The sequence below is a fragment of the Colias eurytheme genome, chromosome 26 (assembly GCF_061535395.1).
Source record: "Colias eurytheme isolate Ceu_HAF_F1 chromosome 26, ilColEury1 Martin Lab GWU primary, whole genome shotgun sequence".
Classification (NCBI taxonomy): domain Eukaryota; kingdom Metazoa; phylum Arthropoda; class Insecta; order Lepidoptera; family Pieridae; genus Colias; species Colias eurytheme.
This window is the reverse complement of record NC_143005.1, coordinates 6,078,835-6,097,004: the sequence shown is the minus strand read 5'-3', so window position 1 is coordinate 6,097,004 and position 18,170 is coordinate 6,078,835. Positions and strand designations below refer to the sequence as shown.

General features: G+C 34.6%; 1 protein-coding gene across 1 annotated transcript in view; it reads left to right on the top strand.

Annotated features, from left to right (window-relative positions):
- Positions 1–14,191, top strand: part of msps (msps cytoskeleton-associated protein 5) — a 31,207-nt gene extending 17,016 nt beyond the window's left edge. The window contains exons 24-37 of the mRNA XM_090116870.1: positions 300–493; positions 1,308–1,451; positions 2,159–2,250; positions 6,777–6,941; positions 8,036–8,168; positions 8,508–8,690; positions 9,520–9,707; positions 10,860–11,087; positions 11,462–11,585; positions 11,919–12,122; positions 12,496–12,649; positions 13,171–13,235; positions 13,414–13,548; positions 13,927–14,191. Coding sequence (XP_089972996.1) covers positions 300–493; positions 1,308–1,451; positions 2,159–2,250; positions 6,777–6,941; positions 8,036–8,168; positions 8,508–8,690; positions 9,520–9,707; positions 10,860–11,087; positions 11,462–11,585; positions 11,919–12,122; positions 12,496–12,649; positions 13,171–13,235; positions 13,414–13,548; positions 13,927–14,022 — 2,105 coding nt within the window. The 3' untranslated portion in view covers positions 14,023–14,191. The remainder of the gene's footprint in view (positions 1–299; positions 494–1,307; positions 1,452–2,158; positions 2,251–6,776; positions 6,942–8,035; positions 8,169–8,507; positions 8,691–9,519; positions 9,708–10,859; positions 11,088–11,461; positions 11,586–11,918; positions 12,123–12,495; positions 12,650–13,170; positions 13,236–13,413; positions 13,549–13,926) is intronic.
- The last annotated feature ends 3,979 nt before the right edge of the window (positions 14,192–18,170 follow it).

Below are 18,170 nucleotides of genomic sequence, written 5' to 3'. Positions count from 1 at the left end.
AATTAAATAATTTAGGTTTATTTTGTTGTCGATAAAAAGTTAATTGTTAATCTATGTATCGTCTCTTTTAGATGTTACTAGCAAAGTTGTCGTCTTTAGATTCAATTATAATTTTACATGTCTATGTGTGCCATTTCTTGCAACTTGCAACTTGCAATCTGTTTAATAACTCAGGCCCCGGCACCACAGACACAATAGAAAATCTGTTGTGTCGTGGACCGATCGGGCCGCTTGGGGCTCAATGGGTTAAACATATTATTCTACTCTTACGGTAATGTCTTTATTTTTTTCTCTACCAGAGTGTCTCGAATGCATCAACCACCTGCTCGAAACCTACGGGTCAACAGTAATGTCGGGTGGCGGTGGCGCATCGTTGCGCGACATTGCGCGACTAATCGGCGACAGAGATAATGCGGTGCGATCCGCGGCGCTCAACTGTGTTGCCAGCGCGTACTTCCTGGACGGCGAGAAGGTGTACAAGAGTATTGGCCAGGTGAGTGTTGCCAGATGTTGCCTGGTTGATGTTGCCAGTTGTGCGTAAATTTTGGAAGCGGATGAGGGTGAAACTGAAGTGGTGGTTTTCTAACCCCTCGTTTTCACCAAAGTATAATACATGTATTTTACAAATTTGATGCAATGTTTTCGTTTCTCATAGACATGTGTAAAATATGTTGTATACAAAAGATGCACTTATATGAAACTTGTTGGTTGAAAACTTCTAGTTGCCTACATGTTTATGATCTCTTGTTTTTGTTGTAGCAATACTTGTAGAATTCGAGACAAATTCAGTCGTACCTACTTTTATAATTTCTATTAATAAAAAAAACTTCTGTGAGATGTATGTATGTTGAAAACTTTATCCAACAAACATGGATAAAGTTTAAAACTTGTTTGTTACTAGTATTATACAGAAATTGCAATAAAATAAACAATACTTATCTAAACTAGGACTGTATTTATAGGTGAGAACGCTATCAAATGAAACAAACTAAACAAAACGTATGAGTGATATGACATCTATAAGTTTTTTAGCGTTAAATCACATATATCTTTAATATAAAAATGTAATCTCATCTTATATATAAAAATGAATCGCAAAATGTGTTGGTAAGCGCATAACTCGAGAACGGCTGAACCAATTTCGATAATTCTTTTTTATTATATTCCTTGAAGTACGAGGATGGTTTTTATATAGAGAAAACGTAAAAATGTACCACGGGCGAAGCCGGGGCGGACCGCTAGTTTGTAAATAAAAATTTCGAAAGTAATGCACCATAAACATAATTCAACAAATTCTTATTTTTCAGATATCAGACAAAGATTTATCTCTCCTAGAAGAGCGTATAAAGCGCGCGACAAAAACACGCAGCGCGGAAGCGAGACGCTCTATGGTTGTCCCTCTCTCGGCGACTGGAAAGCCCATAATATTACAACAACAACAGATGCCTGAGGTACTTTCAATATGTTTATTAAATACTTTGTAAAAAAAAACACAAATATTCCAAAGGAATTATAATGATATTGTTAAAAATGACATTGAAAATATCAAAAAAGTATGAATCCGAATACCATCAAATATTTTTTTGTTATCAGTAAAGTAAGCCAAAATTTGTTACGATTTTATCGTATGGAAATTAGACAGGCGCTTACTGTTATCGTATCAATAATTATAAATGAATAACGTTGATAAAATTTGCATTAATATTATAAAATTCGCATCGTCTTATCGCGCATGCTAATCACATTATCAATACATTATAATTTCTTATTATCACAATTTATTATCATAAATGTAATCTCCACATTCTTAAAATCATTCGATACAAATATTTCTCAAATTACCTGTTCAACAAACACCGTAGAGATGTAACTCGCGTATATAACTACGTGCGTAAATCTTATTCGTACTCGCACGATTTTTTCATTACGAACTCGAGTTGTGATATAACAATTTTTGTCAACTCTAGGAAAATATATCATGATATATCATTAGTAGTATAATAAAACGTGGGCAGTCTGGAAGAGATCGCTAGTAAGCGATAAGGCCGCCTTATGTACCTACCATATTAATCCTCTTTGTATAATTGTAAATATTACTTGGTGTGATATATTAAATTGTTAAATAAATAAATAAACGTGTGTGATGGTGGGCTCTCAGGAAAACGAGCGTGTAATCACGGTGGAAACGACGCCGGGCGTGGACTATGAGGAGGAGGAACCGGATGAACCCCCCCCACCGCCAGTTCAGCAGTGAGTTGATTTTTGTGTAGAATAATGTTGTTTGTCTTATTTTATTTTGACAGAGATCGGAGTGAGGTTAATAAGAAGTTGTTAGTTATTTCTATGATATGTTATAGTTTATCTACACTTCTACACTAATATTATAAAGAGGAAAACTTTGTTTGTTTGTGTTAGGGGGAGTTTTGGGGTAAAAGATAAGATATGAGATTGGGATAAAGAGATATATTTATTTTTAACTGTAATGGGATGAGATGGTGAAGCTCCGCCCGGTACGGAGTCCGAATGCGAACTGAACTGTGTGTTAAAACTTAAAATAATAATTAATACAATATAATAAAATATGCACCACCGACGCATTGCATTCATACATGTACTTATTGTCTGTACGATTAGGTAATCGTACATGTTCCCGGGGGAGAAAAAGGTGAAGGTTAGTAACTTGATGAAAGATGAACTTAAAACTAACAAGGTGATATTACAATTTTGTGTCTATTTACTAAATGATTGTGTTAGTTATGATTACAAGATGAAGATACAATAATTATAAGATTAAGATACATTTGTTCTTTACGATAGGGTTACAAGATTATGTTACAATTGTTTTTTATAATAGCGTTACAGAGATTCACTTAAGTTGGGAAGCGAAAACACTCGAAAGATTTGGTTATGTTTATTTACGCGCACATCACACTCACTATTTCACTAACACTTATCACATAATCACTTTTCACTGGGGTTGGAGGTGGCCGGGCGGGGACCGCGACACTGGTCGCAGCCTCCACCGCCGGCTCTGCTGAAGCTCGTTGACGAAGCAATTGTTTCGTACGTTATTATTTCCACAAACAACCACAACAACCAGGATTCCAATTAACATATACTCATACAGCTCCAATATCAAATGAATCACACATAAATAAAATGTTATTATAATATTCCATTTCGCCGAACTCGTGCGCACGCTGTAATATTATAGCTTCGCATTGTGTTTAAAATATGTTCTCTTATCATGGTACATATTATTTTGAGATATGAATTCTATGTTTTCGAGGTTTTAATTTCTTCCTTATCATAGTCGGTAGATTCATTAATAGTATTTATATCATAGTATTTACGAAGGTAACAGTGATAGCTTAACAATAGATCGTTTCATAGTAAGATAGTAAGATAATTATAATCATCACATTATTTTATAATGTAATCTCATCTTGTAAAGGGATCAAAGATTTTCGATATTTCGGACAAAAATTGTCGCTTTGTAGGATTTGAGATCAATTCCGCCGTTAGCCCTTACTTAAATTGGCGCCATCTTAAAATTAGGATTTGAAGGTCATGTTGCAGATTAGGCGCTCTATACATGAGATCATTAAGGGTTAATCCATTTAAGGTTTTCTAGAATGCGTCGAACCACTCGCAAGGCTGTAGTTGATGACTCTGCGAGTAAGGTGCGCGGTAGGTGGCCACTGGGCCTTAAGTCGGCGTGCGACACACAGGGTATCATATGTCTGAGTTCTTTGTATTCCAATATGAATAGCTTATATTCGCGTGCTAATTGACGTTGTTTTATTAATTTGTTTTCTAATCGCATTTAAATTAGGCGATACATTTGAGATTTTGACGCACCCAATTTTTCTTCGAAATTTTCTTTAAAGGTCTTCCTGAGATAGATTTAAAGTAAGGTACATCCTTCATTTCCCATAACTGCTGGATGTTGCTATTTAAATTAAGATTACATGGATATATTCATTTTTACGGGGTATTTTTTAAAGTTGAGATTTGTGAGCACTGTTCTAGAAGCGCTCTCGTGTTAAGGTGAGATCCATCTGATACCTTGATAATTGCAGTAGCGGGTAATAGGTATTTCGCTGGGGTCACATGGAAGGGATACTAATGTGTTCATATTTTCTTGTTGCTGGCGTAAAGGTTTCGAATGAGCCCCGTGTAACCTTGAACGTGAGGCTTCCGGTGTCATATTTTGTGACGTGAAACATTCATGTAAAAGGGTATTATGATTTTTATTACATTGCTTACACAATATCTGTGAAAAGCATTTCATTCCTTTGTGGTAATGTAGGCAGTTGAGGCAAAGTTTCATGTTTTCAACCGTTTTTCTTCGCTCATAAGGATGCATTTGTAATAACGTCGGACATGTATAAAGGCGATGTTCGCTAGAATTGCATATCGGACACCGCTTGCGTTTTACATTTGTTATATTATTGGAATAAGTTACTTGCGAAATAGCATGATTTGTAGAATATGGGTTATTAAAACTCTGTTTAAATTTATTGTTATAACTTTTAGAAAAGGGTGATTGATTCTTGTAGTTTCTTAAATGTGTATGCTGATTGGATGGTTGATCAAATACTTTTGTTGTGTAGCTTTCATGCTTTTTTCGTGAGGTCTCTAGAGTCATAAACTTAGTTTCTAAATACTGTAGAAAATCTTTCAATACAGGAATTTCTCTTGGCGACTTTAAGGATTGCATATAATCATTGTATGTTTCTGTATCTAACTTTTGAGATAATATACAAACAAGAAAAGGGTCCCAAGATGATACGTTAATGCCAAGGTTTTCAATTGCATTAATGCTCTCATATGTTACATCATGAATCCGTTTAATATGTTGATACGACTGATATTGAATATTAGGGATATTTAAGAGATTATTAAGATGAGATGTAAAGATTAGTCGCTTATTATCGTAACGATGACTGAGAATATTCCAAGATATGAGATAATTGTCGGAGCTGATTTGGAGATGTTGTATCATTTTTTCAGGCTCGCCCTTAACTTTACTCTTAAGAAACTGTAACTTTTGTGCATTAGATAGTGACGGATTATTGTGAATAGTTTCCGTAAATAGATCTTTAAAGGAAACCCATTGCATGTAATTTCCTTCGAATGTAGGCAGCTCTACTTTTGGGGTTGATTTTTCTATATGAGATAGAGAATACATCTTTTTATTGATATCTGTTTTTAACTTATAGTAATGTTTTTCATAATTAGTAAATTGTTCTTCATATTCTGTGTTCGTTCCGCTCAATTCGTTTTCTAATTCCCAATGCAAGGTATCAATTGCCGACCAGCGGATTTGCAAGGACTTTAGGATATCCTCAAATTCCCACTTTTCCGATATAAGATCAAGATTTATGTTTGAAACAGTTCGCAAAAAAGCCTTAAAATTAGTTGTTTGTTTTTTCATAAGCTCTTCCGTTTTATTCATATTAGAGATATTGTTGGGAGGTTTTTCTTGATATTCATGAGAGGTTGACGGGGTTTGAAAGGTTGGAGGTTGTAATTCAGGGTTTTCTAAAGATTTATAATTTTGCAAGGCTGTCTTTATGTTATTGTATTTTTTCTTAATTTGATCATATCTATTGAATGCAAAATACTCATGAGAGTGATCGTTAAAAGATAGAAGTATCATATGGTTGTTGTGGAAGTCTACAAAATATTGTTCTAGCGTTTCTAGTCTTCGTCGTATATAATCGGAAGTCTTTCGCTCCGCTCCATCCTTTTTAAAGTTTATATGTAGCTTATCCAATGCATCTATTAATTGCTCTTGGGTAGCTAAAATATCCTCCATCGACATGTTTCAAAATAAGAGATAAAATAAGAAACCTTACTTGGTTAGCTTCAAGTTACGCTTACGCCGCGCCGAGATGTGAATTATTCCGTCGATGTGTAGAGATGCGATGCCTTTCCAGGGCACCAATGTTGAGATATGAAGATGTGTGGTGCCTTCCTAAAGCACCGAGGTTGAGGTGTGGTGTCCCCCCAAGACACCAGGGTAGAGATGTGAAGATATGTGTGGTGCCTTCCCAAAGCACCGAGGTCGCTATGTGATCACGGAAACCAGAACCACGCACACAAACACAGCACAAAATTTATGCACACTTTTTGTCCCGGTCCCGCAATTCACCGTTTGCTCGAAGGACCAATGTTAGGGGGAGTTTTGGGGTAAAAGATAAGATATGAGATTGGGATAAAGAGATATATTTATTTTTAACTGTAATGGGATGAGATGGTGAAGCTCCGCCCGGTACGGAGTCCGAATGCGAACTGAACTGTGTGTTAAAACTTAAAATAATAATTAATACAATATAATAAAATATGCACCACCGACGCATTGCATTCATACATGTACTTATTGTCTGTACGATTAGGTAATCGTACAGTTTGTTTGATTGTAATGAATAGGCTCATAAACTACTGCACCGATTTTAAAAATTCTTTCACCATTCGAAAGCTACATTATCCACGAGTAATATAGGATAGGTTTTATCCCGGAAATTCCACGGGAACGGGAACTATGCGAGTTTTTCTTTGAAACCGCGGGTGGAGCCGCCGGCGGAAAGCTGGTGTATAATAAAAATAAAAAAAATGTTTAGTAAGACTACTAAGTACGGCCCAATATATTTTTGTGAAACTTTACAGTACGGCTCAATATATTTTTGTGAAGATTAGAAAATTTACATACATAAACAATTTTTGATAATAAATTTGTGTAATGTCCACAACTAAAGCGCGGTGTCCAGGGAACAAGAGGTGCGCACGGTGACGGGCCCGTTCGGGCTGGACCCCGAGCTGATCGCGCGGCTGGACGCGGCCGTGCCGGTGGTGCGCCGCCCCAACCTGCCCGACCTCGACCTCAAGTTCCTGGACGAACCCGTGCGTGCGATCTCTGCGCCGCACCGACCGAGGTATGCATGTACATACATACATACACGTATATACGTACACGTACATGCAGACTATACACCGATACCGATACATAAATACATACAATATACAGACTGATAGACTGATATACTCCGATACACTGCATCGTCACATCGCACATACAGACTATACACATACATATTATATACATATACTATTAGTCAGTTCTTTAAAGAAACGAATCTTCAATGGCGGCGCTTATCATTCCCTCTCGCTCACACACGGCCGTACGGTATGCAAAAAAAAATGGAAAAATAAAATCACTAAAATGTATTTGATTTTCCCTATAAGTAATAGTTTTTATCATAAATTTACAATGACAATTATGCATTTGCGAAAGTAAATAATGTTTTCTTGGAATTTGACAAAATATGTTCTTTGGGAAAAGTTGTTCAGTTTTATGGGCTTATTACAAGTATTATGGGGATTTTATTACATTCTGTATACGTAAATATGATAATTCATATAAATACACAAATACAATAACAAAAAAGTTTGTCAACAAACAATTTGAAATAATTAATAAAATAATTATCAATTTACGTTATTTTTATTTTCTTTTTTGCTGATCCTACCATCTGTCAAAGTCAGCTTTGGCCGCCATTGAAGATTCGTTTCTTTATTGAACTAGCTAATATACTGATATACTCCCATACACCGCGCTGTAATACCGCACTACCCATATAACATAGATAAAGGTACACCACACCGGTACACTACTAACTGCAACTTTACAAGGCAGCGCTATATCGCAATCTAACAACACCCAGTCGCTCTATACAACTATACTGCGACATTCTACTGCTACACGGCAACTCACCATCATACTATCATATCGCAATATTACCATCTTACATTATGTATACTGTCATATTATATATCATTACTGCTTTACTTTTGCGCATTGTGCACTAATAAACTACTACACTTTGCACAATCACATAGTTCACACTGTATACTAGCATAACATAATATATAAAAATCTCGAGTCGCGATGTTTGAAGAAAAACGGCTCGACCGATTGTTATTAAAATTTTTTGTGCATATCGTTTCTTATAGTAATTTTCTATTCCAGTTCAATGGTGGCACTATCACCCCCCCGCGCAACGGCGCCGCATCCTTTAGTGTCGGCGCAACCAGTGCCCGCCTCTGTGGATGACTCGCAGCTGGCTGACACCATACACTCTATAGCTAGTCCTGATTTGAATGTGAGTGCTATTTTGGATAAAAATAATATTTTCTCGATGATTTATGCTTGGTTATAGTTGTGTATAGAAAATAGTTTTATAGGTTACCGAAAAATTTCATTTAAAAAAAAATTTAAAACTAATAACTAATAAGTTTGTATAGAAATGTGGACTTTATTATTTTTCTTATGGGTAGATAGAGAAAAGTAAGTAAAAATAAGTAGTTCATTTGCGAGAGGCTTGGTTTTTTTTATATGTTGTGTTTTTTAATAATAGAACATGTGCAGATAATTGTGAATTTTAGAACTTTTTGAAAGCATGTATGACTGTATACAAATAAAATGTTTGTTCGTCCACCAGGCGGCAATTCGTGCGCTGTCCCTGATATCCGGCGCGCTGGTATCCGGTCGGGGCGCAGCACTGGCAGCCCACGAGGCGCGGCTGGTAGCAGCGGTGGCGGCGCAGCTGCGGCGCCTGCGCACCGCGCCGCCCGACGCGAGCGCGCTGCCCGCCTACAAGTACCTGGCTGGGGCGCTCACCACGGTGCGTGCACACACACACACATACAGATGGACGAGTAAATAGTTAACGTGGGGATGTAACGATACCGATACCGATATATCGGCCGATATAATCGACAGACCGATATATCGGTTTCACCGATTATAAAACAACCGATATCGAAATCAAACAATTCAAAAAGCGCGCCGAATGAACGAGGCGGGAGGACACTTTGTTTTCTGAACATAAATCTACCAACAGTAAACTTTGATTACTGATTTATGTAATACTTTTATTGACTTTGTAAAATGATGATACTAAAATAATGCTTTCTTTGTTTTTTGATTTGACATTTGTATTTAAAAAAATACGATTTATAGTGAAGTTTCTGTTGGTGTAGGTAACTTTTATGCATAATAAGTGCATAATTCATTACCTGTTTATCAACCAAGCCATCGATATCGGCATCGGTATCGCCGATTATTAAATACAAATATCGGTATCGTATCGGAAAAATCATGTATCGTTACATCACTAGTTTAACGATACACCGGAAAATAATTATGGCGTACTGTACACACACACATAGATAGTTGGACGAGACAATAGTTTGACAAGACACCGTGATATGGCCACACATAACTATATAAAATAAAAAAAAGCTAATAATATGTGTGTACGATGCATATTTACGTAAGCGGAGTTGTAGTTCTACAAGACACCAGCCAAAAACACCGATTATCAATACATTAATATATGCGTGTCACAGATAACTAATGTGTAATGTGAAGTTCTAGGAGACAACGAGCCAAGACACCAGTTACCATTACATTCCATATTCATTAAGTAACATGTGTCATATGTTACACAGTTCTACGAAACAGCCGGTTGCGGCGGCTCCGTAGGCGAAGCAGCCCTCCGCGCGCTAATCGGCGAGCTGCTGCTGCTGCTCGGCGCTGCTCCAGCCCGGCCCGCGCCCGACGCGGAGCGGCTCGTGCGCATACTGAACAACGTGTGCGTGCGCGTGCTCGAGCACTCGCCCAGGACGCCGTTGCTATGGTAACTGTAGAGATTGTCTAATCTAAAAATGAACGCCCCTCCACTGTGTTTACGCTCACATTCAAAGTACGTGTATAGACGCAATACACACAAATTGGTCTGCCTCATTGGTCGTTCAGTCCTCCAGTCCTGTCCATGCCCGAACGACAGGACCAGTTGGCCAACTAGTGCATAAATGACGCGATGCACGACAGAACGGACGTGTCATTCCGTACATAGCGCACTCTCCCCGCCATACAATGCTAGGCACCTGAACTGATCGCCCGATTAGTTGACAAATCAGTGCGCGAAAGTCAAAGTTTGCAGTAGAATCGCCGCGCGCACACATATAAAAGTGGTTCAATAATTATTTGTCCTCACACATTGAAACAATTAAGTTTAGTGGAAGGGCGTTCATTTTTAGATTAGACAATCTCTACATGCTTTACTGGTGGCTTTACATCTTAGATTGTTCATTTTTACTTACCTCTGCATTACGTTTGTTATTTCAGAGCTTTTTTTAGTTTAGACATAAGTAATATTAAGATCAATATTGGGAGAAGCCTCTGGCTCCTGAGACATGATATTAAACTAGTTCGAGAGCCGAAAGATTCATTATTTTTACCTGTATTATTTTGTGTCAATAAACATTTTTATTATTTATTTATTATTTTGTATGTGGAATAGCGAAACTTACTTAAATATTAACTTCAAGTATGGTAGTCAAATGGGCGTGTTAATTTTGGAAAATTATTGATTAGAATTTTAAAATTATTGATTTTGAATTACATAGTAATAAATACTAATGTTCATGAAAATTCTACGTTCGTCAGATTCCTCCTTTTTAATATCAATACATTATACATTATTTTTTACATTCACTTATTATGTGCTATAGCTCCACCCAATAGAGTATTATAATATACATACTAGCTTTCCGCCCGCGGCTTCGCCCGCGTTTTCAAAGAAAAACACGTTCCCGTAGGATTTCCGGGATAAAACCTATCTTATGTCCTTTCTCGGGTATCAAAATATCTCTATACCAAATTTCATGCAAATTGGTTCAGTAGTTAAGGCGTGATTGAGTAACAGACAGACAGACAGAGTTACTTTCGCATTTATAATATTAGTATGGATTGTAAATAACCAAACATTTTTTTTTTCATTTCACAGCGCAATAGTTTCTCTCCTACACGACTCGATAGTTGAATCCGACCCAGCCTACCCCAGATATCAAGATCTACTGCTCAAATGTTTCTGGAAAACTCTTAAAATGATATCTTCATGGGAAGTCAATTCGATAGACTATGACGCAGTACTATACAAGATACACTTGTTCTATAAGGCATATCCGAATAGCTATTGGAAGAAGAATCCGGAAATTAGTGATACGCCGTACAGGTAAGATTTATTTATTTATTTTCTATTATATCTTTGTCCTTTTCTAACAAACTGCATATGTAACTTGTTTCCTTTTGACACAAAATATAAAAAAGGCTTATGTTTCTTGCTAAAATATTTATTTGAAGTCTTTTGGTTTTTGAATATATTTTTTAAAATATATACAGTTGTTTTTGAGTTTATTTGTTACATACCAAAATTACAAATCTTGCCACTTTAAAATATTAGTGTAGTTCTATGTCACAATGCTTGTGTCTAATGTTTAATGTTTTAGTTGTTCTGTTTGAGATTCCCAAACACTGTTATATCCCTATTTAATCAAAAGGACTATTTCTTATTTTATTTGACACTAACAATGTATTATACGTCCATAGGACGGTAAAAACCCTAGTGCACACTCTTGTGAAGATGAAAGGCGCGTCCATCACCAATCATCTCACACAGATACCAGATGTTAACGAGTCCGACCTGTATCCATATTTGCACAAAGTTTTGAAGGTATGTTTTAAGATGAATACTGTCGAAATTGATTTTATTTTCTGTAAAGAAAATGAGGGCAATTAATCAAAAATTGTCTGAAGTAAATTTCTGCCTACGCGTCTATTGGGCAGAGTTTCTAATGAGCGTATGCAAAGATTTTTGAAGATTACTACAACGAAATAAGATGTTAATTCGGATTAATGTTTTAATATTTCGCCTTTTTATGAATGTACGTCGGTACGTCAAAGAATGAATACAGAAAAGTTATTTTAGATTTCATTTCATAAATATTCAACTTATATTCTATTGGTAAGTTCAAGAAATAAATAATAAGTAATACATTCATTTCAGCAACTAAAATTAGACGAGAAAAAAGACGCACCTCCAGACAATATGAACGGCAGCCTTCAAAGCCTGGGAATGGGTGTAACGAACACTGCCCTTACTTCTGGAAGACTACCACGGGCATTGCATGAAGAATTAGCGCTTATTCTGAAAAGGATCGGCTCTAAGGAACATAATAGGGAGGCGCTTGCGCAGCTGTATGATTTGAGAGTGAGTTTTTGTGTGTGTATTGGTCTAGGAAATTATGGTGCATTTTGTATTGTTTTAACTGTGTTAGGAGGAGCTTAGGTTGCTTTACTTTTTTAAAACCATTAAATATGGATATATTTGGTACGATAAACAATATTTAATTGATTCATTATTTCAAATAACTTAATTAAAGGTTATATTTACTTTGTAGTGTGTAATAACAGGTGTTATAAAGGTTTTATACCTCTTGTGTATGTTATATGTTACTTATCTAAGTGTTTTGCGAAAGATTTTTACAATGTAAAAAATGCCACATTTGTGACTCATTACTTAAGATAAATTTTTCATGTTATCCTTTCATCAGTAGATATAAAACATTATTATTTGCCCACAGGAGCGTCACCCGGAAGTAGATATCTGGACGTTCATGGCGGGCTCCTCGTTCTACTTCCGTAACTATGTCGAGTGCGGTCTACGAGAAGTGGCCGAGCAGCGTAAAATGCGGGCACACCCTGTATACAAGCCCGATATTAAGGCGGAGCATATTGGTATGATATTTTGTGACTACCCGCAATTTTTGAAGTGAAAACTTCTTTAGCGGCGTTGAGCACTTTTTCTGTAATGGGTATACAATCTTAAACTCGCGTCAGGACACGTGACCTGATCGAAAAAGCGTAAGACGGATACCATTCCAAAATATCAAACATGCTCAACGTTAATAATCAAGTTTTCACTTCTGCCGGCACTCCCGGAGTGCAACCCGTCTTTTTTCTTGTTAGTTTTTGTATGTGTTGGTTGGAACTACCGTCAAGAGTGTAAAAAAACAATTTAAGAGATTTTTCATTATAAGAAATTAATCAATTCTTCAACTACCTTCTCTATCTAAAGTATATTCTGTGCTTTCTAATTAAAATATGTATAGGAAATATTTGAGTTTCCATCTTTAAGATGATCTTGATTACGAACACTAGTTGTAGTAGCGTAAGTTTCTTGCGTGAACGATAATCTAAAAAAAATATGTTTATTATATTTGATTATTTTGAAGGCATTTTGCAACTTTCATTTTCAGATGTTAGCAACGAAAACGATGAAAAATCACACGTCGACTTTTTAGAGAGATTGCGAGCTTTGCAGGTAATGTGGATTTAAAATTACATTCTACAATTTTAATAGCATATATTTGAAAAAAACCGGTTGTAGCTGGTAATTATTAACTTTTGTACTAAGATTCATGAAACATACTTGAAAAGTGATATTAATAGACATCCGGACGATTTTCAACAGTAAGATTATAAATTTTCTTTCTCATTAGGTTAAAGCTGGCCTCAAAATGGATTCGAACCCATCATCTCAACCCAGAACACCGGTGAACGACAATCGAGTGCTTACAGACTCTATCAATGACAACACCTTGCCAAGAACTCATAGTATCGATCCACAATTAGAGGTAAAATTATTAAGTTTATTGTATAAATAAAATAATATTTATAAATAGCTTGTGTAAGAGTAAAGATATTGAGAATTACCAGTGTACATACAAAATGTAAAATAAAAGTAAATCGACGTACTTTCAAAGGGTATTCCAATCAAAATCAGCTGTATCACTTTAATAGATTTTGCAAAGAATAGATCGAAAAAAAGTCTAATTCAACTATTTCTTCTTACAGTTTAATTTCACGTAAAGCGACAAATTCATGTAATTCTAAAAAACAATGCTTATAAAATAAAACAACAACAACTTAGTTTACAACTTGTTACGATTAACAACTTAAAAGAACTAACTAGGAAATTAATTTGTATAAATAAATTTGAATTTATTTTCCAGCTACATTCAACACAGTCGGTATCACAAAAGAACGAAGCGGCGGTAGATGCTCTACGACTCAAACTGCAACAAATCAAAAGCTCGTCCAAGAGATAGGCATTCATCTTTACCACACGGCATCTATTTGTATACTTATGTGCGGAATACGTTTATATTATGTCGAATAGACTGCGACATGACAAATTGTGTCGATTTACGTTTTATTTCGTCCAAAATCTGGCTGACTATCAGGACATTATGGAAATATTAATCATGTGTGACTTATAACTCTTATAAGTCTAGGTCAGGCTATATTAGGGTCATATTAAAAAGTCATGAGATCTTTTCTGTCTATAAGTTCATGCTTTAAAGGAGAATCGACACAACATAATGTATTCGCAGTATTATTGGCAGTCTATTTGTCTATCAACGTACGCACGACTCTATTGAGCTATCTATGCACGAATTTTATCATTCCCGTCATAACATTGTATAACACACTATTAATTATTAATTTGAGTATATTTAAATTTGTTTCATTAACAATGTCTATGAATTTTTTGCGAAAATATGTAAACGAAGCGTGTTATTTTTTTTTTTGAACTCAAGTCTTCATAACGCAAAAGAGGATTTTAAATTAAGGTTGCTTCTATTTCAGGTTTGGAACCATTACTATAGCATTATTCCAAGCTTTTTAGTTCCTAACGCTATAATATGACGTCCATTAACCCCTTAGTATATCATGACAATATAAATGTCCTTGCAGGGTAAGTGGGGTTGAAATTGATACAATTGGCACATTTCTTGCCGGTTACTGTGGCATTCGTGTTTGAGGAATTTCCGCAATGTGTTAATTTTTCATGACTCCACCGTTTTTGAACATGCTTTTGATTGCAGTGATGTTATTATATAGATTTGGATGATCAAATTCATTCATGGCTTGTCATTAATCTGTTGAAAATATATGGAAATGTCGAAAAGTATATTTAAAAAGTGGAGTCATTTTCACTCGTTTTTGCACGTGTGTCTTAATCCCTTTGCCCCATGTTTGATATTATGTATGTTTCGATGTAGGTAATGTGTAATTGAAACTAGTTGAAGTCGTATAAACATTGAAATGTGAAAAAAAATCATGTACCATTACCATGTAGAGAATAGTACATTAATTATAAATGATAATCCATGTAGTAATGTAGTGTGAATTGTCTTATTTTTGTATAATGTCAATGTAGTCTTCAATGTATTGAAAACTTCGATTGACATTTTGTATTTTATGTTTAATTTTAGTTGTTTTCTCAAACGTTACTGTCAAACTGATTATAGGGCAATGAATTTGTGATTTAGATTTTAAGAGCGGCTGTATGGACAAAATTTTTAAGTCAACCAATCAAATATATAACACTTACTCTAATATTGGGAATATAAATGTTAAAAAGTGCCTATTGAGTTTACATGTTCGTTTGACACAGTGGAACAAAATGTCCATACACATTTATCCATGACTTCAAGCAGTTTGATAGTAACTCACTTTATATCCTATGTTGGACTGTCGAACGATTATAAGACTGGTATCGAGGCATCATTTCGAGGAATACTCATATGTTCTTGTTTTTAAGTAGCAGTCATCCAGTAGGTTTGTTAGTAAACTTTGTAGCTGCGATGAGGCATTTTCCATTTAGTTCTAACCCATCCATCGCCCATTAATCGAACAAAACATTCCTACATTGGCTTACACACTCAGTATGAAAACGACAGTGCAATTGTTTTTAGTATTAGCATTCACCTACCACTGTGTTTCCAAGTTTATGTTGGCAGTTATGACATACAATTACGGATTTTAAGATTTTATATAATATGAATTATTTAATGTTTCGATATGACATGTTCTTGTTTGTCAGAAAAGTTACGAGTGTTTGAAATTATTAATCTTTGACTGATTTTTCACTATTTTATTGTCGATAATGTTAGTGTTGTATTTGATTTTGAAATAGTTTACAGTTCTTTATGTTAACAATTGAGAAATTGGTATTGTTTATCCTTTTCAATAAGGCCTAATGTTAATCATGAAAACGCTTTCAAATTTCCTAAACATCCATATTTAGGCAAGTCTAAAAGAAAATAATAACAGAGCAATTATTATTATTGTATTAAGAAATAGCCCAGAATAGAAAGTAATGGTTCAATAGAATATCAACGATTAGTAAAGAAGAGAAATGAGATATAAAATAAATTTAGAGCCATATATTTGTAACATTGTGCATTTCTTTAAAACAGAATCTGTGAAATTAAAAAATATTAGTAAGTACGTGTTTATTTTTAATAACATAATATTTTGCATTGATGTCATAAGTAAGCGCTTTTTTACGAACCTACTAAATAATAATTGTGAGCATTTATTTATTTTATGTAAATTAATAAATCATGATGTAATATTAATAAAGTTCATACAACACTTATTTTGTTGTTTTATTTATTTATTTTTTTATAAAAGAAGCCAATTATATTTATTTAAAAATATTTACCTTATCGAATATTGATTATTGCATTCAATGTTTATTTTCGGTAAAGGTAAACCAGAATCTGATGGCAATTAGGGAAATCAAAATTTTGAGTGTGCAACCCTAGGGAAAATGGACTGAACGATCTTGATACTGCTTATTTTTTATTTTGTCCTCGATATCATTATACCTGGCTCGGCGAATGATGATCCCTATGACAGTTCTTCTTAATGATTGCTCGTATGATGGGTCGTGTCGATACTTTACTGTTTTATAGGCAAAGGCGTGGTTTGCATTCAGCCACGTCGGTAAACATGTTTTTACAATTATTATAAACTTAATTTTGAACTAAAATTTTTAACGTCTATTATGTTGTTATGTATTAATTTAAGTTTTTTAGCATAGATTAAGTAGGTAAGTAAAACGAAAGTTTTTTAATATTCTTGAGTATACAATTGTTGTATGCTGTGATCTTCTGTTCCATTCAATAGTGAATGAACTAAAGCTTAAGCATGGAAAAAATATGAACTCGTTTCAATTATCGAAATTTGTTTATCGATACTTTCCGCACTATTCGATAAATGCCAACGATGTAAGTTTTGTAGGACGTAAACGTAAAGTCAGATTGATATAATTTCTCGTACATGTTAAGAATTTTTATAATTCCAACAGAATATCATTATAATGGCATAAAGCTACGTAAACATTAATAAATGATATTTTTAGACGCCTCCAATACGTTTCTAATTTAATGGTGACTTAATATTATGAAGGTACATACTTACACATATTACTTTTTTATAGGTAATACATATTAAATGTATTTACACGTACCTATATTTGTATATTTCATTATCATTATGTCATGTAATAATATAGATGTAATGATATTGCAGATCAAAACTAGATTGTTTATATTTTTTTAAAAGTGAAACTTTTATTACATCGTCTCAAACTTTTTGGTCTGTGCTCGACATCGACATGCGCTACACAAAGCAGTGTTCGGAACCGTTCGAACAGTTTCACTTTTACCGTGGTTTCATAAAACCACACAACATTTTTTTTATAAAATAAAACAATAATAAAATAAAATCATGTTTATTTTCGTAAGTATTAACGGATAGACACATTATAAAATTAACTTGGACGGCTTGGACTTGACAAATAGCCGTATTGGAAACTCCTGTAATAAGTTTTCATAAAATTATATTGTAATCAACAAACAATATTATAGTTACCTACTTATAATATTTTTAATTTAAAGTATCAAAACGGGTAAGTCCAATTTACCAATAAAATCTTCAAAATTGAAAATTGTGATGTGTTTGACCCTTCTTTATGGGATATTTTCTCTATACACATTATAAATAACACCTCTTGCTTCTGATCGCAGCGGCATTTTCAACATTTTCGAAGATTTTTTAGACAAAATCCTAAAAAAAATTATTCATCAACTGCGAAGAAACAAATAATTTGACAACCAACTTGAAAGTTGCCACATGAAAATCTTTTATTTCTTAAATATAAATATGCCATCAGATTCTGGTAGACCTATAGACTGCAAGCTGAAGTAACTATACATTTTCCTTTTTCTCCATCGTTCATCGTTCGGAATACAATCTCGTTCTCAATTTTCTTAGAGTTACTTATTATTATTGTACTTTTTCTCAGTAATTCAATTAATACCTGAACTTCAATAATGAAATTGTTTTTTAATGAGATGATAAGTAGGAATCTCCCACGAATCTCCCTAAACGTAATTTATTT